Source organism: Rhincodon typus, chromosome 4 (genome assembly GCF_021869965.1).
Source record: "Rhincodon typus isolate 14 chromosome 4, sRhiTyp1.1, whole genome shotgun sequence".
Lineage (NCBI taxonomy): Eukaryota > Metazoa > Chordata > Chondrichthyes > Orectolobiformes > Rhincodontidae > Rhincodon > Rhincodon typus.
The window spans coordinates 95116085-95141183 of record NC_063335.1 but is presented as its reverse complement, the minus strand read 5'-3'; the positions used below and the strand labels follow the sequence as shown (position 1 = coordinate 95141183).

At 41.2% G+C, this 25099-nt stretch overlaps 1 protein-coding gene across 1 annotated transcript in view; it reads right to left on the bottom strand.

The window, feature by feature from the left end:
- Positions 1 to 25099, bottom strand: part of LOC109912305 (1-phosphatidylinositol 4,5-bisphosphate phosphodiesterase gamma-1-like) — a 212832-nt gene that overhangs the window by 2628 nt on the left and 185105 nt on the right. Inside the window, exons 27-30 of the mRNA XM_048596175.1 lie at positions 23225 to 23339; positions 18395 to 18556; positions 11222 to 11310; positions 643 to 827 (exon numbers count right to left, since the gene is read on the bottom strand). Coding sequence (XP_048452132.1) covers positions 643 to 827; positions 11222 to 11310; positions 18395 to 18556; positions 23225 to 23339 — 551 coding nt within the window. The remainder of the gene's footprint in view (positions 1 to 642; positions 828 to 11221; positions 11311 to 18394; positions 18557 to 23224; positions 23340 to 25099) is intronic.

Below are 25099 nucleotides of genomic sequence, written 5' to 3'. Positions count from 1 at the left end.
CTCCCTCTTTCACACACACACACATACACCCTCTCTCTCTTTCACACACACACACCCTCTCTCTCCTTCACACGCACACACCCTCTCTCTCTCTCACACACACACACTCTCTCTCACACACACACACACTCTGTCTCCCTCTCTCTCTCTCACACACACACTCTCTCTCACTCACACACACACACACATGCTCTCTCTCACTCACACACACACTCACACTCTCTCTCTCACACCCACACTCACACATTGTCTCTCTCACACACACACACACTCTCTCTCACTCACTCACACACACATGCTCTCTCTCTCACACACACACACACTCTCTCACTCACACACACACATGCTCTCTCTCTCACTCACACACACATACTCTCTCTTTCACTCACACACACTCACTCTCTCTCTCTCACACACACATACTCTCTCTTTCACTCACACACTCACTCTCTCTCTCTCACACACAGTCTCTCATACACACACTCTGTCTCCCTCTCTCTCTCACACACACACCCTCTCTCTCTCTCACTCATACACACACACTCACATACTCTCTCTCTCACACACACACTCTGTTTCCCTCTCTCTCACACACACACACACATCTACATATATTTCCAACAGACTTGCAATTTTATTTACCGTCTGTTTCGAGCTTCAGTTAGCTCCATCAACTGATCCTGCGCAACCCGTAGCTCATCCAGTTGCTGCTGGTACCTGGAGTCACAGCCATTATTCCGTTCAAAACTTGACACCTGACTGGAAAGCTCGTTTGTCCGATCGCGTAGTTGCTGGATGGATGAATAGAGGTTCTCATCGTCTTCCTCCTGTTTGAAGAATGTTTACAGTCTTACACTATTCTGCTTCAATGTCACCCAATCAAGATCTCACACACATATCCTAAATATATGCCATTCTCAGGTGGAACTCTACTCTATTTTAAAGCGTATGTCCTCCAATAACTTTATTTTTGATTTTAAGCAGGTCCATTCAAAGCTGCAGTGACCAATTTTGCTACATCGATAAAGGGAAACTCCAGAAATCTTACCAAAAGATTGATGGTGAAACATGAATGGCCATAATCTGATGTAGTTGTGAGCATAGAAATCTTGGATACAGTTTTAATATTAATTATATATGACGTTGCACAAAGTTTTCTAAAGTAATTGAATAGAAATTTGACAAGGAAAATATTGCTAGGCTCTACAGCAAGAGAGAGGGAGTGGAACTGTTTTCCAAAGAGCTGGCAGCAGCTTGATGGAATAAATGGCTTCCATCTCCATTGTGAGATTCCATTAAACGAAATGCCGTCTTTGAGAAGTCACGGTCAATTCTCGTGACTTAGAAAAGCCTGTGTAGGAAGCGTCACCGGCTGCACAAACTCGGGCACCGGGTTTCAGAGTTCAGGCATGAAGAGTCACTGAAGGGCATCCTTCAGGCAAAGAACTACACGGACCGAACATTCAGAGAGGTGGTCACACTGCAAGTCAATGTGCAGAATTGGGTACACGCCAGGCAACCCAAGAGAAATCGGCACGTTCTGTAGGAGTCCCTAGAGATCCCAATAACTAACCGGTTTATCATTCTGGATAATGGTCAGGGCAATGGATCATTGGAAGCGTGCAGCGAGAGTCAAGTTCATGGTTTTCAGTGGCTCAGCCATACATGTGAGCAGGAAAAACAAGTAGAAGGGTAGTACATGTGGGGGATTCTTTTAGTTAGTGCTTTTCAACATAACTCCAGGATGGTTTGTTGCCTCCTTGATGCTAGGGTCAGGAACGTCACAGAACAGGACATTCTTCTTGGGGACGGTGAACAGCCAGATATCGTGGTCCACATTGGCACTAGCTGCATCGATAGGAATGGGTATGTGGTCCCGTATTTGGAATTTGGGCAGCTAGGCAGAAAATTAGCAACAGGACATCCAAAGTAGTAGTTTCCAGATTACCCCCAGTGCCACATACAAATGACTACAGAAATAGGAAAGTAAGAGAAATGAATTTGTGGCTGGAAGGATGGTACAGGAGGGAGGGATTTAGATTCCTGAGACCCTAGGACTGGTTCTGGGGCAGATGGTATCTGTACAAGCCGGTTGGGTTGCATCTGAACTGAACTGAGATGGAGTTCCTTGTGAGGTGTTTTGTGAGTGCTGTTGCAGATGGTTTCAACTCATTCAGCAGGTGAATGGGAACTAGAAGTGTATATGAGAAAATAATACCAGGGTATACAAAACATGGAAAGAGGCAGATAGCACTAAAGTAGAGAATATTCAGTAGATGGAGTCAGAGTAAGGGAGAAAGTAATGAAGTCTAAATCAGAGTTACACTGCATGTATGTGAATGCTCAGAGTAAAGATTGGGGAGTTGCAGGCACAGACTGCAATATGGGAATTATGACATTGTGATGATAACAAAAACCTGGCTTAAGGAAGGGCTGATTTGGATGTTAAATATTTCTTGGTGCAGGTATTCAGAAATAATAATAAAGTAAAATAAAACAGGGGAAGGTAGAGTTTTGGTTAAGGACAGTATGTCAACACTGGGTGTTACAGAGGGGTCAAGTATAGTATTGATTTGCCTAAGAGCTAAGGAAGAAGAAAGGTGAATTACGTTGCCAGGTGAAATATATACAGCACCAACTAGTGGCAAGGATATAGAGGAACGTATCTGCAAAGGAAATTACAGTGGTGTAAGCATCATAGAAGGGTCCTTAATTACCTGCATATTGTCTGGGGAAGGGGTAATATAAGGGGCAGTGAGGGTTATGCATTTCCAGATTGTATTCAGAAAGGTTTCCACAGCAGTATGTGCTCAGTTCAACAGGAGCGGAGGCACTTCTAGATATGGTTTGTAGACACAAGTGGAACCTTGGCACATTTAAGGGACAGTGATCATTATAAGACTTATGGTGATGGTGCAAAATGCCATGGGTCAAATTGTAGAGTAAGAATAATCAATTAACAGAGAGCAGATTTCAAGGCAGTAAGAGCAGAGCTGGGCAGGATAGACCGCAATGAAATGTTGACAGAAGGAACTGTAGCTGTGAAATAGGCTACCTTCAAGCAAAGATGGTTTGGGTGCAGTCAAGGTGCGTTCCCTCATAAAGGAAAATGTGCCATGATAGATGTCTGGTAGGAAATACAGCTGAGATCCAAGCTGAATATGGTAGGTTCAGAAGGGAACAGAAAAAGAAAATATAAGAAACAAAGAAGAATGATGAGATAAAAAAGACTGTTAACTAAACTAAGAAAAAATTCCAAAATCTTCTATAAGCACATCAATAGCAAAATGGTATTAAAAGAGGGAATGCACTGATTAGGGATCATAAAGGGCATATACACTTAGAGTAAGAGGCATGGCTAAGGTGTTAAATGTATATTTTGTGTTGTTTTTATTTACAAGGCAGCTGCTGCTCAGGCACGGTGATACAGGAGGAAACTCCATCACTAGAAGGATTTAAAATTGAAGTATTGGATATGCTGTCAGTATTTAAAGTTGACAAGGCACTGGGACCAGGTAAGATTCATCCAAGGATATTGAAGAAAGTGAGAGTAGAATTACAACGACATTGGGAATTATTTTTCAATCTTTCCTGGATTTGTAGGTGGTGCCAGAGGAATAGATAATTGTAAACATTATGTACATGCTCAAAAATAGTTGTAAAGATCAGCACAGCAATGACAGACCAGTCAGCTTAACTTTGGTAGTGGGGAACCTATGAGAAACACTTACTCAAGATATAATTAATAGTCACATGGAAAAATGTAGATTGATTCAGAGGACTCAGAATAGATTATTAAGGGAAAATTGTGTCTATCTAACTTTCTTGAGTTTTTTTGAAGAGTAACAGAGAGAATTGATGGCTGTTGACACGGGGTATATGGACTTACAAAAGGATTGTGACACAGTGTCCCACAAAATACTTGTGGGAAAGTTACAGGTCATGGAATATGAAGGACAACAGCAACATGAATATAAAATGGACCGAGAGATATGAAACAAGCAGTAATGATTAATGGTATTTTTTGAGATGAAAGAAAATTTGTGGTGGAGTTTCCTGGGGTCTCTATTGGAACTCTTACTTTTCTTGATTTATATTAGGATTTAACCTACAATTTAAAAGTCTGTAGATGACACAAACTTGAAAGAACTATAAATTGTGAGAAGGACAGTGTAGGCCTTAAAGTACATTGACACATTATTGGAGTAGGCAGATAGGTGGCAGATGCAATTTAATGTGGAGAAGTGTGAGGTGATACACTTTAGTGCAAAGAACTTGGAGAGACAATTTAAATAAAGGGTACTATTCCAAAGGGTATGCAGCATCAGACAGACTTGTCTGTGCACATAAGTAACTAAAGACATCAGGACAAGCAGAGAGAGCCAGCTGTTAATAAATCAAACAGTATTCTAGGCATCACAAATAGCTGCAATGAATAAAAGAGCAGGGAGGTTATGAGGAATTTATATAAGACGCTAGTTAGATCTCAGCTGGTGTATTGTGTACAGTTCTGGGAACCACAATATAGGAAAGATGTGAGTACATTGGAGAGAGTTTACAAGAATGGCTCCAAAAGATTTCAAAAGCATGAGGAGTTTGGACAAAGTAAACAAAGAGAATTTGTTTCCACTCAAAAATAGATTAAGAACCAAATGGCACAGATTTGAAGTGTTTTGCAAAAGAAGCAAATGTGAGATAAGAAAAAACTTTTTCACACCGTGAATAGTTGGAGTCTGGAATGCACTGCCTGGAATTGTGGTGGAGTCAGGTTCAACTGAAGCACGCAAGACAGCATTGGATTATTACGTGCAGACTATCAGGGGAAAGGCAGGATATTAGTACTAAGTTAAAATGTTCAGAGAGGCATGCAGACTGGATGGGATGAATGGCCTCTTGCTGCACTGTAACAATTCGGTGAATCTACCCCACCCATTCCTGCTTTGCAGTGAAAGCAGTTGAGCCACAGCCAGTGAACTGTTTCAGGTAGGATTTTAATTAGTTGTTAGAGAAGGAGAAAGACTCCATGGATTGTAAAAAGAAAGGTTTACTTCTTGATCATTGACAACATAAACCAACACATTGTTGCCATGCGTATTAGAGAATTTGGCAGCAAAGACTGCAAACAATAATTCAAACCATTAATTTAAAGCAGAAAGATAGTCCCAACTCATTCCTGTATTGCTGTGATTGAGAATTCTTTTAGATAGGCATCTATCCCGGAGGACATGAGCAGTTGAGACATATAAAAGTACTAAATTTGGCCTCTTCAATCTATAATTTTTGTTTTGTCACGGCAACGAGGTTTTGCTAGCATTTCACACAATGCTGAATGGCCCTTTAGAAGATTGTAGTGAGCTGTCTTCTTGAACCATTGTGGCTTAACTGATGTAGGTACACCTTCAGTTCTGTTAGGGAAGGGGTCCAGGCTTATGAACCAGCAGCATTAAAGGGACAGCAATAAAGCTCCAAATCAAGATGACTTGGAGGAGAACATGGAAATGCTGCCATTGCCATTCTATGCAGTAAAGGTTGCGGGTTTGAAAGGTGCTTCTGTAGCAGACTTGGTGAGTTGCTACAGTGCATCCTGTAGATGGTATACACTGCCATCATTGTGCACGTGGTGGGAGCAGCAGGTGGTGGGAGTGAATGTTGAAGGTGCTGCCGGCTGCATTGCCATGGATAGTGTGAAGATTCTTGAGTGTTTGTAGAGTTACACTCATCCAGACAAATGAAAGATATTCCATTATGTTCCTAGCTTGTGTCTTTTAGATGACGGATACACTTTGAGAAGCAGATGAGTTACTTGCCACAGAATTCCCACCTTTGACCTGCCCTTATGGCTGCAATGTCTACCCAGTCTCAAGATACAGCAATGATCATTTAGGATTGCAGTGAGCAAAAATGTTTTCATTCACAGTTTTATGAATAATGAGAACATTCTACCCTAGAGAATTCTGGGTGTTTCATCATTGCAAATGGGTGCAATTTTTCAGATTTGATTTTGAAAGTGTGGTGTCAATGCGTTTTATGGTGACTAACACACCACCTTCACCTGCTGAGGAAACTTAGCCTATCACATGCCAATTAGTTAGTTAAGAGCCGATAGGCATATGTGGACAAGATTCTTGGCCTATCACAGACCTCAACACTGATGTCCCTGGTCACCAGAACCTAAATAGATGCTGGAAGCTATTGGGTCCTTTGGACTGTCAGTTGAGGCCTACTTGGGATATCCAGAGGTGAGAAGGTAAGGAAAGCTTATGCTCTTCTAATGGGTGGGGTCATGGGGAGCAGGGGTTGGAGACAAGGCAGGGTATATTTCTCAGAGCCCACTTCTTACTCCCCATCTAGTTAAAGATGTGGCAAGAAGTGGGTGAGTATCTCATCAAAGCTGACTCCTCAATTATGTCTCCCTCTCACTTAACATCCCTATATTTAAAGCTGAGATAGATATTTGATGTCTCACGGATTAAGGGATCTAGCAAGTGAGCAGGTAACTAGAGCTGATGTTGAAGATCAGTAATGATTGGCACAGCAGGCTTGAAGTCTACTCCTCCTCCTCCTGTTCTTATGTTCTGAAACATAAGTGAGGAATGTTTGATGGTGCATTGTCAATGTAACCACATTCTACAATCAGATGCGGTGGGCTAGGACTGCTCTGCAGCCGTAGCTGCACTGTGGGTCAGTGTGTACAGACAGCATGCAAGACAGTTTGTTAAATCTTCAATCACATTATTATAAAGACATGAATTGTGAAGTAATTCATTACAACAGTTCCAAGTGACACCACTGCTGCTGTGTGTCACTCTCTCTACCTGAAAGTGGTGGTTTCTGTGTATGCATGAGTGTGTGTGTGTGTGTGTGTGGTTTCTGGTACTGTCTGTATGTGTGGTGCTGTTCTCTCTATATTGTTTAAAAAAAAATTGATGGAGATAATAAAATAAATCCTTTAATTACTTACAACATTATTACTTTCAACTACCTATGCATCAACGTTATTTTGTATGACCTTCCATCCTGGCCCTACTGGAGAAGCGCAACTGAATTCCTTCAAATCAGGGCTGAGCTTAGGAATTCTATGTGTGGCCAAATACAACCAGATAACAGTCCTACCTAACTGCATCTAACTGCAGAATGAGGCTACATTGCTACATCATATATGTGAGATAAAAAATAGTTCAATTTCCTGTTTTCATTATTTTCCATTTTGTGTGCAGTTATGGTGAGGTTCTTTCCAAAGTTTTCTTGGAGTTTCTTGTTCACCGTTTCCACTGTATAAACAAGAGTTAAGAAAGCAGGCTATAAGGGTGATGCTGTGCCCTATGCAATCCATTTTAGATGGGACAGGACTGGCGTTTGGATACAATTTGCTTTTATTCACTCATGGGATGTGGGCATCACTGGGTGGCCAGCATTTAGTTTCCCTTGAGAAGGTGGTGGTGAGCTGTCTTCTTGAACTGAGGCAGTCCACGTACTGTAGGTAGACTCACAATACCCTTAGGAAGGGAATTCCACTGTACTTGATAGTTCACTGTTTCCCTCTTTCCAATCATGCAGTTGAACATGGGGAGAAAAATATGAAATGGTAAGGAATGAAAAGCTCCTTGGTGATTTTGATGCATCCCTCTTTCAAAAATAACACCTGCCATTCCACTTCTCCTGTACTTCAGTTCTCACTATCATAGTCCATGAATGAGCTTTGCCATCAAGGTGGAGGGACGCAGTGGAGCGGGCAGGTGAACTGGTGCAGAGGAAGGTGGTGGCATCACCTTGCTTGAGGGTGACATGCCTGTCAACCTGAAGAGCCAGGCAGGTCCCAGAAATCTGACATTAATTCTTCCCCAAGTCCAACATGTCATCGATCATTCCTTGCTTGTGCTTCAGAACATAAGAAGTGGGAAGACGAGTAAACCATGAGCCCCGCTGAGCCTGCCCCGCAATTCAATATGACCACAGCTGATCTTTCAACATCAGTTCACTTTCCTGCTCGCTCGCTTGATTCACCGAGAGGCCAAATATCAGTCTTTCTCAACCTTAAATAAGGGGTGTAGTATTAACCTTTGCTGAGGGTTCATAATTATATGGAAGAAGTAAAAGTGGAATATAAAAGAGACCCTTGCCAAACCCCTGCTAGGGTTCGAAATCTCAGACTGTCATTTCTCGAATCCAGCATTCATGCGATTTTCCAATATTGATTATAGGTGTCTATTCTTTACACTGGGTTATAACTATAAAATGCCAGGAGAGGGAAGGACATCAGGGCATCTTTAGCTCCAATAAGTAAATAGGAAAATATGTGTTTAATAAAATGGGAAATAGTACACCTCAATATTTTTAGAGCTTGGTTACATCATATTTTTCGTATCATCTCTTGCACAAAGAATGAAGAAAGGGGGTGTACAACATGGTAAATATCACAAGCAGCAATCATGCTTTAAACAGAGGGGACATCCGCTCCCTGAAAGAGAGTTTAATAGCATCTCAATGAATAAATAGTTAATGGTAAGGATTCAACATAAGAAAGCTCAAATTTTAGCTTTTCACTGCGGTTTGAAATAATGAGCACGTGAAATAATTTAATGAAAGGATCATTATTTTGGCAGTTACAAGATGTATCCAGTTGAGAAGAATCTCCAGCACATTTTGACTCTTAGCTATTGGTCAAAATTTCCATAAAAGGTTTTAGGCAGAGTAGCTACAGAGCACGTCAATTCCAGTGACTCACTTTACCCAGAATGTAGTACAGGGAAGATAAAGGAATGCATTCCCCCTGGTGGTGAAAAGATGGAATCTTACAAAGATCAATTATTTCTATCTTATATTGTCAGACTGTCTCATTGGAAATCACTGTTGATGGTTGAATCAGAACAAACAATTGTTGGGCCATTAAAAATGTGCCAGTTTTCACATATTTTACAGAAGCTTCTTGTTTCTCTAACAAATTAACAAAGAAAAAAATGTTCTCCTCATATTGTCAGTGGTATACAATAAGAGTATAAATGATCACTACCTGTGACACACTTTGTGAGTAAAGATCTTTAAATGCCGAATTCTAGATGTAATATCCGTTCAATATTACTGTTCCACAGATAAGTAGTGACAAACATTATAGTCAAAGATGTATCACTATTATTGATGGATGACATCTTGTACTTTGTACGTACAAATTAGTTACTATCACTTCCGAACATTAAAATTTACAGTGATGGGCTCTAAGAATAAATATCAATGGCCTGGATTTTGTATGTGTTCAGAGATGGTGAAGTTGCTCTTGAAGAATTTTAACAAAAGAAAAGTATCATTAACAATGACGATCACTCCTTGCCTCAGAATTACCACTGGTTGCATTCAGGGAATGGTTACCATATCTTAGATGTAGGGAAAGGTAGATCATGAACTCATCAGTGCCCTTTTGGATCTGCATTCAAGTTGGTACTCACTTAATGACTTTTTTTGCATTGGAATGGTTTTTAGTCAAAAGTTATATCTCTGTGATGGGATAATTTTGATTCTTTTGTCACTATTATTCATTTTTATGATTTTTTAAAACAAATATGCAATGTACGCAAAGTATATTTCTGTATGGATTATAAAGTAAAATTGATTGATACATTGAATCGATTGGACTGTCACAATTCAGCACCATTACTCTGTAATACAGCCAGCATCTTTGGCACTTGAATATGGACAGCCAAATAGAGACATCCTGGACTTATTACTATTGATACTCTGCATCTTAACAACAGTTTTTTTGCTTATAAATGGAAATAAAAATTCTCTTAAGTTGATGGAAATTCACATATTTTATGCTGCTTATCTCACTGAAAGTGAAAGTTGCATTTCATTGAATGAGATGTAACTGTAATTTTTAACAACATACTAAATCATAATTAATATCAAGTAATAAGAACTCTGGTCCTGGAAAACTAAGTTTATCTTTGAAAAGTATTATATTTCTCCATTATTATAGAAAGCATGTATTTTAATAGCAATTAATAAAATGTTGTTTATGACATTACAGGTTCTGGCTTAATCCTTTGTGCATACCCAAAGTGAAGAATAATTTATCGTGTAGGATACTATCCTTGAGAAATAAATTGGCTACATAGTGTCCTTGATGATATTACTGTTGCTGGACACTAGAGATCCCCTTCAGCAACTACAGGAATGAAACTAACATGGAAAACAATTTAATTCATACAATAGAGACTTTAGTGCTCGGCTTTGTTCAGTCAGGAGCAAGACTGTTACTTCATAGCGGACCACAAAATCTGGGTAATGAACTTTATGGGTAATTACTTATCATTACTAGTAATGGATTCTCTGGGTAAGTTTCTATTGGATAAGGATCCAAGTGGCTTGGCAGTTCCTTGTCATGATAATGCTGGTAATTTCAGTTAATCAGTTTCTGATTCACTTGGTACAGAACACTTGATACACTGAGGGCAACACATTGATTGAGCATCAGCTGTAAGCAGTCAATTAAATCATCATTTTTCTTATTCTAAAGAAGTAAAAACTGAAATCTCTCAGCACAGGTGTTTGAAGCCATAAAAAGACACTGATAAAAAGAGCTATGGTTCGGGTCAAGGAGAAAGATGCATTTCTAACTTGTTTCCTCTGTAAACCTCCTTTGATGTGGATATTCCAAAGAGGCTGTTAGCATCTGGAGCCCTGCTGAGGTATTGAGATCATTCCAAGGGAACAGGAGACTAACATACCCTAAATACATTCTCCTTGATAAAAAGGTTAACACCCATTATGGAGTATGGAGTTTGTTGAATGCTGCATAGAACTCAAAACACACAAACTGATCATGCACTGCTTTAGGCTTTGCAGGATTTTAGGTGCTCAGTATTATATTACTGGTCCCGAGGAGTAAGGATTTATTAAACAATATATGAAGGATTTCAGAGATAACTGTTTCTCAGTGATGGATTCTATGAAGAATGAACTCAATGTGTAATGATCTATCAATGGATTCAATAGGTGAGGATCAATGTGGATCTATTCTAGATGGATGGACTCTAGAAATACACATATGTGAATGATTCTTTGCATAAAGATTAAATTTTGAACGATGGTACGGATGGATGCCAACCTGTGAATTATTACGATTAGTTTTTTTTTGTGAAGAAATTTTGTTTTACTGAATGGTACCATTATTATCCACATCATATGAAGTTAATTTGTTTACTATGGTTCAAAAACAAACTTTTACCTTGGCATTGACTATCTCAATGTGAACAAGTAGAGAGGCCAGCTCTAGTTCCTCACTGTAGCTGTTTTTCAGAGGCACAGATCTGTAACCTGTAAAATACAAGATCTTGACATTCATCAGGGCGTTACAACAGTCAGTGGCATCTGTAGCTCAGAAAAGTACGATGCAATCTCAGTAAGCACACCCAATATCAACATACACAAACATGCACAAACACACATATACGTGTGAACACAGCTTGGCATTTACCCAACAAATTTGGCATATGGAGCTGTACAATTACACAGCAGTTTAGGTTTTAAGGTATGCTAGGTTATCCATAAAAGTTAAGTTTCAACTCAATTAGAATAACCAGTGAAGCAACTGCATTTAAACTAAATGGATGTGATAACTGGACTCCATAGATCTGAGACTAGTAGGACAGCAATGGCTTCAATTTGGATGAATAAATATTCATGTTAATACAGGACCAACATGATATGTATGTTGCGACATATCACTGATACAACTGCCTAGCTTAAAAGTCAAGCCCTCTATTAACAGTATCCAAAAGTGAGTTTGAAGAGAGTTAATATACAACCTTGACCATAGATGATCAGAAAATTTAGGGACTTTGATTGCCTGTGGTAGCAGTAGGAAGGCTGTCCTTGTCAAATTGTGCAATATAAACCTCTCCCTGCAACAGAACAGGTATGCATTTTCAGGGAAAATTCCTATGATTGATGGATTTTCTTGTTAATTATTTACCACCGGTGACATTGGACGATAAGTTTTTTTTTAATATTCACTTGTGGGACACGGGCACTGCTAGCTAGGCCAGCATTTATCTCCCATCTCTAGTTGCCCTTGAGCTATCTGTGAATACATCAAAGACATTTTCTGAATACATTGTAACTTAATTTCAGGTCAATGATCTGTGTGCGATATGCTTGCAATATAAAGGTCCATCTGTGCTTGATGCAGACAATTTGCGAAAGTGTAGTCTTAAAAAAGTGTAAGGATTGAGAAACTGTGGAAGTACAAAGAAACCTGGAAGTCAATATTAGAAATAATTAATTGCTAACGAGCAGATATAAAGACAAATTTTAAAAATGCTAATAGAATGTTGTCCTTCACTATAAAGGAGAAAAAATGATGCTACAAAAAATAATAACCGCAATTATAAAGCACATTTTCTTGAAATGTTTTAAATTGCAAGTAGTTTCTACCTATGCTTATTATGTATTCTGGGGTTACAGACCAATGAATAAGAGCAGAATTAGCTCAGCAGCGAATCTGTTTTACCGTAAGTTCTTGACTTTGTTTAACTGACCTCTTTATGTAGTTGTAATAAGTTGTACTTTCTGTCATCTCCTCTGTCAATATCCAATTTTCATTTAGATAGATTAAGAGATGTGCTTTGTTATTGATACATTAATGGTCTGTCTAATTGAAACTTATATAGGATTGTAGTAATAGTTATTCTTTCAAAGAATATTTCTGAATGAGTTTATTTGGACAAGAGTTCCATATTTACCATTGTTATTGTACAGCTCATTGATGAGAGAGCCAATGGGGCAGTGGTAATGTCCCTACCTCAGGGCCAGGAGACATGGGGTCAAATCCCACCTACTGTTGAAGTCTGTCATAAAATGTCTAAACTGGTTGAATTTTTTTTAAAAAAACAGCTCATTGGTTACATGTATGGGCTGTTGGGGTTGACATGGGTACACATAAAGATTATGAGCACAGGGAGGCTTCAGTCAGCATTTTTAAAAAAAATCATTTATGGGATGTGGGTGACACTGGCTGGCCAGTATTTGTTGCCCATTCCTACTTGCCCTCGAGAAAGTGATGGTGAGCTGCCTTCTTGAATCGTTACAGTCCAATGTCCGGTAGCTAGATGCATAATGTCATTAGGGAGGGAATTCCAGGATTTTGACCCAGAAGCACTGAAGGAATTTGCAGGTGGTGTTGTTCCCTTGTCATTTCAGATGATAGTGATCATGGATTTGGGAGATACTGTCTAAGGAGACTTGGTAAATTGCTGCAGTGCATCCATTAGATGGAACACACCACCTCTACTGAGCATCAGTGGTGGAAGGATTAAATGATTGTGGGTATGGTGCTAACCAGGTGGGATGCTTTGTTCTAGATGGTGTCAAAAGTCTTGAGTGTTATTGGAGCTGCACTCAACCAGGCAAATGGAGAGTATTCCATTACACTCCTGGTACATAGTGGACAGGTTTTGAGGAGTCAGGAGGTGACTTACTTGCAGTATTCCTAGCCTCTGACTTACTGTTATAGCCACTATATTTATATGGGTAATCCAGTTCAGTTTCTGGTGAATAGTAGGTCAATGGTAATCCCCAGGATATTGATAATGGGGGAACCAGTGATGGTGACACCAATGAGTGTCAAGGGATGATGGTTAGGTTTTCTCTATTTTTAATATGGTCATTGCCTGGCATTTCTGTGGCGTGAATGTTACTTACCAGATTTCAGCCCAAGCCTGGTTATTGTCTAGGTCTTGTTGCATTTGAATGACGGCAGCTTCATTATCTGAGGAGCTGAAAATGTTACTGAACATTGTACAATCTTCAGCGAACATTCCCACTTCTAACTTTATGATGGAGGGAAGGTCATTGATGAAGCAGCTGGAGATGGTTGGTCATAGTACACTCCACTGAGGTACTCTTGAAATAGAATTAGAATTAAGTTTGTTGTCACATCTACTCACAAGATTACAGAGAAAAGTTTACAAAGTCGTTCCTTATGGCATGATCTTAGGTACAAAGGTACCTAAGTATAAAATCTTAGGAATAAATTAGAAGAATAAATAAATAAAAGACATTAAGAATTACAGTCATTGCAAGCAGGGAAAGCAGAGAGATGGGTCTGTGCCAGCTTCATCTCCAGACTGCACTGGGCTTCACCTCTAGGCTCTCGAGGCTTCACTTCACATCTAGAATTCAGCTCTAAGATGTGGAGCTGGAGGAACACAGCAGGCCAGGCAGCATCAGAAGAGCAGGAAAGTTGACGTTTCGGGTCAGGACCCAATTCAGCTCTCTTGTCCATGTCTGAACCAAGGCTGTTATGAGGTTAGGAGCTGAGTGGCCCTGGCAGAACCCAAACTGAGTATCATTGAGGAGGTTATTGCTGACACTTTCCAGCACTGTACTGATGATTGAGAGTAGACTGATGGGGTGACAATTGGCCAGGTTGGATTTGTTCTGCTTTTTGTGTACAGGATAGACCTGGACAATTTTTCACATTATCAGGTGGATGCCTGTGTAGTAGCTATGCTGGAAAAGGTTGGCTAGGGGATTAGCAAATTGTGGAGCATGAGTCTTCAGTACTGTTGCTGGAATTTTTTCAGGACCAGCAGCTTTTGCAGTGTCCTCTGCCTTCAGCCATTTCTTGATATTATGTGGAGTGAACTGAATTGGCTGAAGACTTCATCATGTGATGCTGGGGCCCTGTGGAGAAGTTGGATCATTTTTTGGTACTTCTGGCTGAAGATTGTTGCAAATGCTTCTGCCCCTTGCACCGATGTGGGATGGGAATATTTGTGGAATCTCTTCCTCCAGGGAGTTGTTTAACTGTCCACCACTATTCACTACTGGATGTGGCAGGGTGCCAGTGTTTCAATCTGATCCTTTGGTTGTCGAATTGCTTAGCTGTGTCTACCACTTGCTGTTTATATTGTTTGGTACATAAGTAGTCCTGTTTTGCAGCTTCATCAGATTGACAGCTCATCCTTAGGTATGCTTGATGCTGCTCCTGGCATGCCCTCCTGCACTCTCCACTGAACCAGGGTTGATCCCCTGGCTTGACGGTAATGGTTGAGTGGGCGATATAGCGGACTATGAGGTTACAGATTGTGCTGGAGTATGATTCTGCTGCTGTTGATGGGCCACAGTGTCTCATGGATACCAAGTCTTGAGTTGCTAAATCTGTTTGAAGTCTGTCCCATTTAGCATGGTGATAGTGCCACACAGCATGACATATTCTCAGTGAGAAAGCAGGATTTTGTCTCCTCAAGGATTGTGTGGTCACTCTTATGAATACTGTCAAGGGCAAATGTATCTGCAGCCACCAGATTGGTAAGGATAAAGTCCAGTACGTTTTTCCCACTTGTTGATTCCCTCACCATCTGCTAGTCCAAAGCTCGATCAGTAGTGTTGCTGCAAGGCTATTCTTGGTAGTGGACATTGAAGTCCCCTACCCAATGTACATTCCATGCTCTTGCCACCCTCAGTGCTTCCTTTAATTCCCTATGTTCTATGGATAGGCACATGGAGGATAGTAAAATGTAGGGTATGCAGGGTAGTTTGATCTTAGTAGGATAATAGGTTGGCACAACATCATGGGCCGAAGGGCCTGTATTGTGCTATACTGTTTTATGTTCTATGTTTTTAATTGTGTTCAACATGGAGGAGAATTGAGCCATCAGCTGAGGGAGGATTTTATGTGGTAAACAGCAGGAAGTTTCTTTGTCCACGTTTGACCTGTTGACATGAAACTTTTAAAAACAGCCTCCTGACTGTATCCCACTGTGTCACCACCTCTGCTGGGTCTGTCCTGAAGGTGGGGCAAGACATATCCGGGGATGGTGATGGTGGTGTCTGGGACATTTTCTGTGAGGTATGATTCTGTGAGTATGACTATGTCAGGCTGTTGCCAGACTTGTCAATTTTATATCTCAATTTTGACACTAGCCCCTAGAGGATAGACAGGAGGACTTTACAAGGTTGACAGGGATGTTTTTGCCACTGTCAATTCTGTTGCCTAGGCTGATGCCAGTCAGTCTGTCGGGGTTGATGTTTTATACAAACTATGGGTGGCCACGGGGAGGAGGTTGGGCGACATAGATAAGACCATATGAACTTACCTTCCAAAGGTTCCCCCATTTCGGATACATTTCATGACTCCTCAGAGGGGCCATGGACTCAGAGTCATGGATGCACTTGCCAAACTCCATGAAAACTGCAGGAGGTCACAAGTTACCTACAGCCATAATGGAGCCAGCCAGGTCAGGACTTTCGGCTGCAGCCTCATGGCCCATTCCCTTCACCCACTCTAGTCAGTATGGGAATGGAGATGGCGAATCCTAGACTCGAATCCTAGACCCCCTCCCCAGCGTTGGAGGTGTCCTGACTTTCCAACATTCTTAAATTGGAGGCAGGTCACTCAGGAGCCAAACCGGAAGTATTTTCTCACTTAACACTACTAGTAATCTGGAGCTTTCTCTGTTGTGGGTGAAAGATCTAACCATTCCTGGAATCTAATGTCTGGAGTAGTCCTCATCTAGTAGACAGCTTAAAAATAAGTGTCATCTTAAAATTATTAGCAAACTAGTTTCCGTCAGTGCTCACTGGCTGTGTTTATGTGTAAAGCCAGGCCAAGATCTCCCAGTTGGTAGAGATTCCACTATCTCCTTATGTGATTTCATTTGGTATTGGATTGGGTGATACAGCTGTGATATAAATGGTCTTTTCTTAACAAGTATTAAGGTTATTTATATATATGTTGTTCATGTATGAAGTTAAAATGAATTGTGTATATAATGTTTATTTCAAAACGGCATGGGAAATAAAATTCAACATGTAGGTTCAACATACTTAGTAATGCCTCCTACTCTGAACAGGATGAAACAGCATTCGATTCCAATGGACACAAAAAACTTAAATTGGGTCAAATCGCCAAGCAGAAAATAGTTTTTGTACAAACTGAAACTTATTGTTTGAGTTATTCTCGGGAAAATGGTCACATTTAAACACTGGGCTGTGATATTTTCAAAAATAAGTGTTTATAGCTTTTAGTTGCTCAGTTCTGTGTTCACAAAAACAGTGGCTGAGATAGGAGAGAGAAATCTTTGTAAACATGGTCCTCCTAATTTGGTCTGAGCCTAAGTAGAAAGCCACCATAACCAACACCTTTTTCTCATTCATTCAAAGATATTGACTCTTCTGGATGGGCAAGTACTGCCCATTCCCAATGGCCCTTCACTCTTCACTCTCTTTCAGTCTCCAAACATGGTGGTCATGCCACTTTTTATCTACAGATCATAATGGGTTTGAGAGACATTCGGGGATACAAGTCCTACAACACTTCCCATAATTCACCATTCATAATCTTCGCAGTGAATGCTAAGGAAAGGGAGATGGAAATGAGATGGTAGATGATATGTAATGCCAAGACAGAAAGAATTACTCTGGCTGTGACATATGTTGGAATTTTAAATAAGTCTTTCTGATTGCCTCACTGAGCCATTCGCCAGGCACTGGGAGGGTAAAATTACATGGGTCACTGTTGCTATACACAGCACTGGATAATCGGGTGGCACTTAATGGAGATGAGGGGTTCTCAGCAACCAAGTGGAGAGTTGATGAGAGCAGCATTTTGTAGCTTTTTGGGAATGGCTGCCATATTAAGTACCCTTCAGGCACTCTACTGGACAGTGGCAAGACATCCCCAGGATCACGTGCCCTGATGGCAGGAGTCCTGCCCACTTAGAGCTGCCAGTCAGTTACAGGACAGAGTATTTGACAGAATGACAGGGTAACTGGGGTGGCAATGCCAGTATGTCACATGTCCTGAAGTCTGGATACCAGCCACAAATGAATGGTAGCTGGTTGGAGGTTATGGGGATTCGGGGAGGTTACTAACAAGGATCGGGGAGTGACCTTTGCCACCCACCCCTCCCAAAGTGCCGCCACCCTTCTCAACTTCCCAATGCTAGATTGCTCGTTCATTCATTGAATGCCTTTGAAGGGACATCACCCCACCATAGATTCTGCAATCAACATTGCACAGGTTTGCTTGTCATACCTTTTGCATGGCAAACCCCTATCCTTTGATGGGCAGAGGGATGAGGCACCTAAATGGGCATTAGCTGGTGGTTAATTGGGTTGGAGTTGGGAAAGTGGTAGGGTACCCACTTGTCACCCCCCGAATTCATTAAATGTGCTCCACCACCAAAGTCCTCAGGGTGAGAGGGAAGAAATTCAACTCCACCTATTCTGCCATCCATCCCTACAGGGAGAACAAAGGCAGGAGAATATTTCTGAGCTGAATCCGTGCTCCAGTGCGATCTGTGCTGTCAGTACAATACTAGCATCGTCAGCCCTCACAACATCAAGTTTATGAAAAGCGGTTAAATAACATTTTTCTTCCTAGGATTCTAGTTACCTGTTTTAAGGCTTTTAACAGGATAGGTTGCCTGGGCAAGGAAGTTGGGGTCACTGAACATGTCCTCATCATACACGATGAACTTCAAAAAGGCAAATTCAGGATTGTTGATGTCAAAGACAAATTGCTTGAAGAGCCATACAGGATTTAACCCATTATCCGCTGGAACAAAAACAAAACAGAGAGTGCTGAAATAATGCTTTCTAAAACATTGCTTTTCTCTGTTGTCTTCTTCACTTTTCTTCCCTCTACCTGAATTTTCTCCTGAGCATCCTGCATAATTCCAATAAACAGCCATTCCTTACCTGCCTTTCCCAGCAGAGATGGTGATCAGGAGCTGGAGCCTTGGCTGATTTTTGCTCCTTTTTGAAGTCAACTGTATCAGTTAGGTTGAGCTCAATATAGACCAGGTACTAAGATTAGTGACCATTCTGGTCTGCACCACTCAGTTTGATACTGGGCACAGAATTTACCAACTGAGAAACTGGTGAATAATACATTAAGTACACAAAATAAAACAGACAGCATTTTCTACAGCACGATCACTAAAGGAGTCTCAAATACGTTTCATAGCAGAAGACAACTTGCATAAAGGCGTTTTATTTAATGATAACTCTCCGACCCCCGCTCCACCAATAGCTGAGTAAGTAAACATACTGAATAGGGGAACCATGAGCCATAAAAAACAGAACATCCCGGATTGATCTAACATAACAAGGTGTAGAGCTGGATGAACACAGTAGGCCAGGCAGCATCAGAGGAGCAGGAAAGCTGACATTTTGGGTCTGGACCCTTCTTCAGAAAAAAACCAGCCCCGAAACATCAGCTTTACTGCTCCTCTGATGCTGCCTGCCCTGCTGTGTTCATCCAACATCGGCAGTTCCTACTATCCCAGATTGATCGTTCATTTATTTGCTCTCCTCTAGGACAGCACAAAGGCGTGACAAGTCACCTCAGTGCCTCACTTCTTTCTTTTGAAGAGGAAGCGGCAGATTTGCTAAACTGGTCATTGGAACTCAAGAGCCCCCGCTGGATGCCCAACCAATGTACTTGGTTGTTGAATCTGTTGCCATGTGCTGACAAAGCTCACAAGTGGAGAATGGCAACTTAGGTGAGGACTCATGGATTTGCCAGTGCATGTGAAACCCTCCGCTAGAAAACAGGTGATTCTCAAAGGAAAGGACAAACATTGAGAAAGACAAATAAGCATTAAGTCAGAACTGGCAGTGTTACAACTGGGCAGATTATAAAAGGTTTCAGAGATAGTAGGAACTGCAGATGCTGGAGAATCTGAGATAACAAGGTGTAGAGCTGGATGAACACAGCAGGCCAAGCAGCATCAGAGGAGCAGGAAGGCTGACGTTTCGGGCCTAGACCCAGGTGTTTAGGACAGTTCATTTATTAAAACGGGAGAGGCACACAATAGATCTTCCAAGATTTTGTGGTGACAATTATTGAGTGATATTTATGCAGTGTATATCATTGATGGGCTACAGGGAATTGGGGAAATGCAAGTGTTCAAAGAGACCCCATTGTTCTTGTTCACAAGTCAATTAAAATTAACATGTAGGTGCAGGAAGCAATTAGGAAGGCAAATGTTACGTTGGCCTCATTGCAAAGGGATTTGAGTACAGGATGAAAGAAGTCTTGCCACAGTTGTATAAAACTTTGCAACATCTCATCTGGAGCACCGTGCACAGATTTGGTCCCCTTATCAAAGAAAGGATATACTATCATAAAGGGTGTACAATGATTAATCCTGGATATGGTGGGATTTTCTTATGAGCAGAAATTGAGGACGCTAGGTCTATTTTCCCTAGAAATTCAAAGAATGAGGGTGATGACACTGAAACTTACAAAACTCTTACAAGGCATGACAGAGCTGATGTAGATGGGATGTTTCCCCAGCTGGTGAGTTTTTATGTCATTATTCTCTAAAAATCTCAATTTCTATCTTGAACCTGCTTGATTTATTGAGATTTCACAGCCCTTGTGACATAATTCCAAAGGTCCACCACCCTCTCAGTGAATAGATTTCTCCTCATCAAAATCTTAAATGGCATACTCCTTAAACTGAGATAGTCTCTCCTGCTCTTAGATTTACCAGTCTGGGTAAACATCTTACCTACATCCACCCTGTCACAACATTCTTGAAAACTCTAGGAATACAGGCTCAGTCTACTCAATCTCTCCTCATAAAACAATACTCCCAACCTCTTTTGCACTCCATCTATAGTATGTTCTTGCTTAGATAAAGAAACCGAACTGCCCATAGTTAGTGATGTCTCAATCAAGGCTCTATACAACCACAGCATGACATCTTTACTCCCATAGTAAAATCCCCCTGCGATGAAAGCTTTCATTGCACTTGTTTTCTAAATTACCTGCTGCACCTGCATACTAACTTTTAGTGACTCATGACCAAGGACACCCAGGTCCCTGTGAAACACTCTCACTTCCCAGTCTCTCAGCATTTAAGAAATATTCTGATTTCTATTTTTTTCTACCAAAGTGAGTAACTTCACATTTATTCATTTTATATTCCATGTTCTTGCCATTCTTTTAACCTGTCCCAAGTTCACTTTTATCCTCTCTGCACTCTCCTCACAATTCCCACTTTGTGTTCATTCCATCCTATACTCACCTTTGAAAACAACACAATGAAAGGAGAAAATGACATACAGATTATTGGAGAAAAGGCTAGAGCTCTGACCTAGGACCGTTGGATTAAAATATTAACCCTACTCCCTTCACACATGTTACCTTATTTGCTGCATTATTTTCTGTTTTAATGTCAGATTTGCATAAAACTTTAACTTTTTTGTGCCTATTATTGGAGGTTTTGAAATGATTCTAATACAATCCGAAGTCCCCACCTGCTTCAAGAAGACCACCATCATCTGAGTAGCAAAGAGAACACATGCAACGTGCCTTGACAACTAGCACCCAGTGGATCTGACCCCCATAATCATGAAGTACTTTGAAAGGCTGATCATGGCCCACATTAATTCTAGCCTCCCAGCCTGCCTCGATCCCCTGCAATTCATTGCTGTTGAAACAGGTCCCCAGTGGACATCATTTCCCTAGCCCTACTCTCATCCTTGGAACACCTGGATAACAAGGTCACCCACATCAGGCTCCTACTCATCAACTACAGCTCTGCCTTCAACACCATAATCCCTACCAGACTAATCTCAAAACTCCGATACCTAGGCCTCAGCTCCAAGCCTCTGCAGCTGGATCCTCAGCTTCCTGACCCACAGACCACAATTAGTCAAGACAGACAATGGCACCTCCTCCATGATAACCCTCAACACTGAAGATCTCAAGAATGTGTCTCTAGCCCCCTACTGTACTTTCTGTACACCCACAGCTGTGTAGCCAAATTCCATATAAACGCCATCTACAAATTTGCCGATGACACCACCATGGTAGGATGGATGTCAAACGACGATGAAAAAGAATACAGGAAGGAGATAGAGTACTTGCTGTCGTGGTGCAATGATAACAACCTCTCTCTCAATGTCGGCAAAACTAAAGAACTGATCATTGACTTCAGGAGGAAAGGAGGAGGACACGCCCCCATCTACATCAAAGGAGCTGAGGTGGAGAGGGTTGACAGCATCAAGTTGCTAGGGGTGACAATAACCAACAATCTGTCCTGGACCTCCCATGTAGATGAAATGGACAAAAAGGCACAACAATGTTTTTTTTTCCTTTATTTATTCACGGAATGAGGGCATCGTTGACCAGGCAGCATTTATTGCCCATCCCTATTTGCCCAGAAGCAGTTCAGAGCCATCCACATTGCTGTGGGTCTGGAATCACATGTAGGCCAGACCAGGTAAGGATGGCAGTTTCCTTTCCTAAGGGACATTAGTGAACCAGATGGGTTTTTCCTGACAATTGACAATGGATTTATGGTCATCGTTAGATTGATAATTCCAGATATTTATTGAATTCAAATTCCACCATCTGCCATGGTGGCATTCGAACCAAGGTCCCCAGGACATTATCTGTGTCTCTAGATTAACAGTCCAGTAATAATACCATTAGGCTATCACCTCACTTCTTGCTCAAGCGGCTTAGGAAACTCGGCACATCCGTAAGGACCCTCACCAACTTTTCTAGATGCACGAGAGAAAGCATTCTAAGTGGGTGCATAATGGCCTGGTACGGCAACTGCTCTGTCCAGGACCATAAGAAACTACAGAAGGTTGTGTGCACAGCCCAGACCATCACAAAAGCAACCTCCCATCCATAGACTCTATTTATACTTTTTGTTGCCGTGGAAAGGCAACATCATCAAAGACCCCTCCCACCCTGGTAATGCTCTCCTACAGCCTCTTCCATCAGGCAGAAGATACAGAAGTTTGATTACATGCACCAACAGGTTGAAGAGCAGCTTCTTCCCTGCTGTTATCAGACTGGATGGGCCTCTGTAACTTCAAATAGTGTTGACCTTGCCAATGTTGATCTTGATTGTGCACCTCCAGTGTCACCATAACCTTGTCTAAGCACCCTTTGATCTTTATGTCCTTGTTTGCTATGATCTGCCTGTACTGCTCGCAAAACAACGCTTTTCACTGTACTACAATAAATTAAACCAAAATCAAATTGTGTCTGACTCAGGCTGAGTGTTGTGGATAAAACATTATCAATATCAAAGCTCATCTGAAGAATCCCTAATTGGTCTGGCCCATGTCCCTTCCCACAAAAAAAATGCTGCTTCAATGGACAGAGAAGGGAGAGAAAACAGGGAGACAAAAAAAAGAATTTTATAGGGAATATGATCAGGTCACCACATTGTGGAAGAGCAATTTTACTTACCCACCACCTCTGTCTTGTATTTGCTGTTGTCATACTCAGCTCCACATACCTCCACTTCAACAAATGGACAAACAATGCTCCTTCCATTCTTGGGCAAGTGTCGTGCTCCTAGGATCTGTCGGTTTAAGAGAATTAAGTCAATAAGGACTCAAACCCACAAATTCTTGTGTATTCCTTCTTAAAAACAATGAGGATGCTGAATTTATATATCAGTTTGTAAATTGCCCATTTCCAAATCATTGATTCAGTCGGTAACACAATAATCTTGTGGAAGCTAAGCTATTCCAGTCTGTACTAGGACAGCATTAATGTTGCCACAAGTTACATCATGTCAGGGCTAAGCAAGGGTCAAAATCAGAGATCCACCGTTCAGAGATTCCAGCTAGCACAGGAGCATGACTGAATAATGCTCTGATATTAATTTGTCGAATAGCCAAAGAATCAAATGGCAGATGGAAGAAATCCTTTTGTGCAGCAAACTGATCTGATCTGGAATGCATTACCTGAAAACAGGTGCAAGCAGGTTCAATAATAATTTCCAAAAGGGCTATACTTGAAATAGAAAACAAAAATTGCAGAGGTATGGGTAAAGAGCAGGGTTGTTGGGCTAATTAGATAATTCTTTCAAACAGCCAGCAGCCATGATTGTTTTGTATGTTCATTTTCTGAATTTGAGTTAGATGAAAGACAATCAGTACCTAGAGAATAAAACAAAAATATCTCATTGTTAAGGAAGAACAACAGTATATCTTGCTGCCTCAGTGATGTTCAGATTCCAGGTCCTGAGCTACCTGCTGTGATATATCTACTGTCCTGATTGTGTACACACAGCAGTACGCTGTGCAGTGGCAAGGTAAATAGAGCACAAGTTGAACTCAGATTAATCTCTGAGCCTCTCTCTCTCTCTCTCTCTCTCTCTCACACACACACACACACACACACAGACACAGACACACTACTCGCACACACACACAGGCACATACATGCACGCACACATACACGCACACATACACACACACACATACATACACACACACATACACGCACACACACAGTCTGTCTGTCTCTCTCTCGTTGTGTACTTGTTATTGAATAATGACCAACCACACAAACCTGGAGCTGGCTCTCACCAGCCCCAAAGACAAGTATTGGTCCTTCAGCAGATACGAGCACAAAACTGAAGGGTAGAGGAAAAGCAGTTTTATGTAACTGTGCAATATGTGGCACATTTTCAACTCAAAACTGGTGCAGCACATAAAGCCAAAAGATATCACTTACTGTGGCTTAATGCTACATTGAGGTACTTTTAGCAATCTCAGCCATTTTGTTGTGGTTAGACACTGGGTAGAGGTAGAAACTGAGGCTTAAGGAACACTCAATCACAAATATTTCTGAGGAAGATTCTCAGGGAAGGTATAGGAGAAAGATCACCTGCAGTGTCTGGGTAAACCTGAACAAAGAGGGAAGAATACATGGAAAGTGCACAAACATCTCTTTTCACTCCATTGGTCCTACATTTGATGAGTTTGGGAAACAATAATCCAAACTAGCTGGGCAATGTTTTTGAGAAGATTTGTAGCTGGGGTTGAGGATGAGGTTGTAGACTTGCTCGCTGAGCTGGCACACTGACGATGTTACCTAGCAGGCTGACAAAACGTCTGCAATCAAACATACCAGCTCAGCGAGCAAGTCTACAACCTCATAGGAAGGGCAATGTAAAAATGTGCTTTTTAGGGAACTCTTCTTAGGTTTTTATTATGAGGAATGTTACTACAAAACAAACTATTTGCCTATTTCTTAAGATTCAGGCCTGGGTTATTTTAACTGATTTAAATTGTCAGCCGGGTGAGTTTGGGTGGCCAAGGGCTTGCAGTG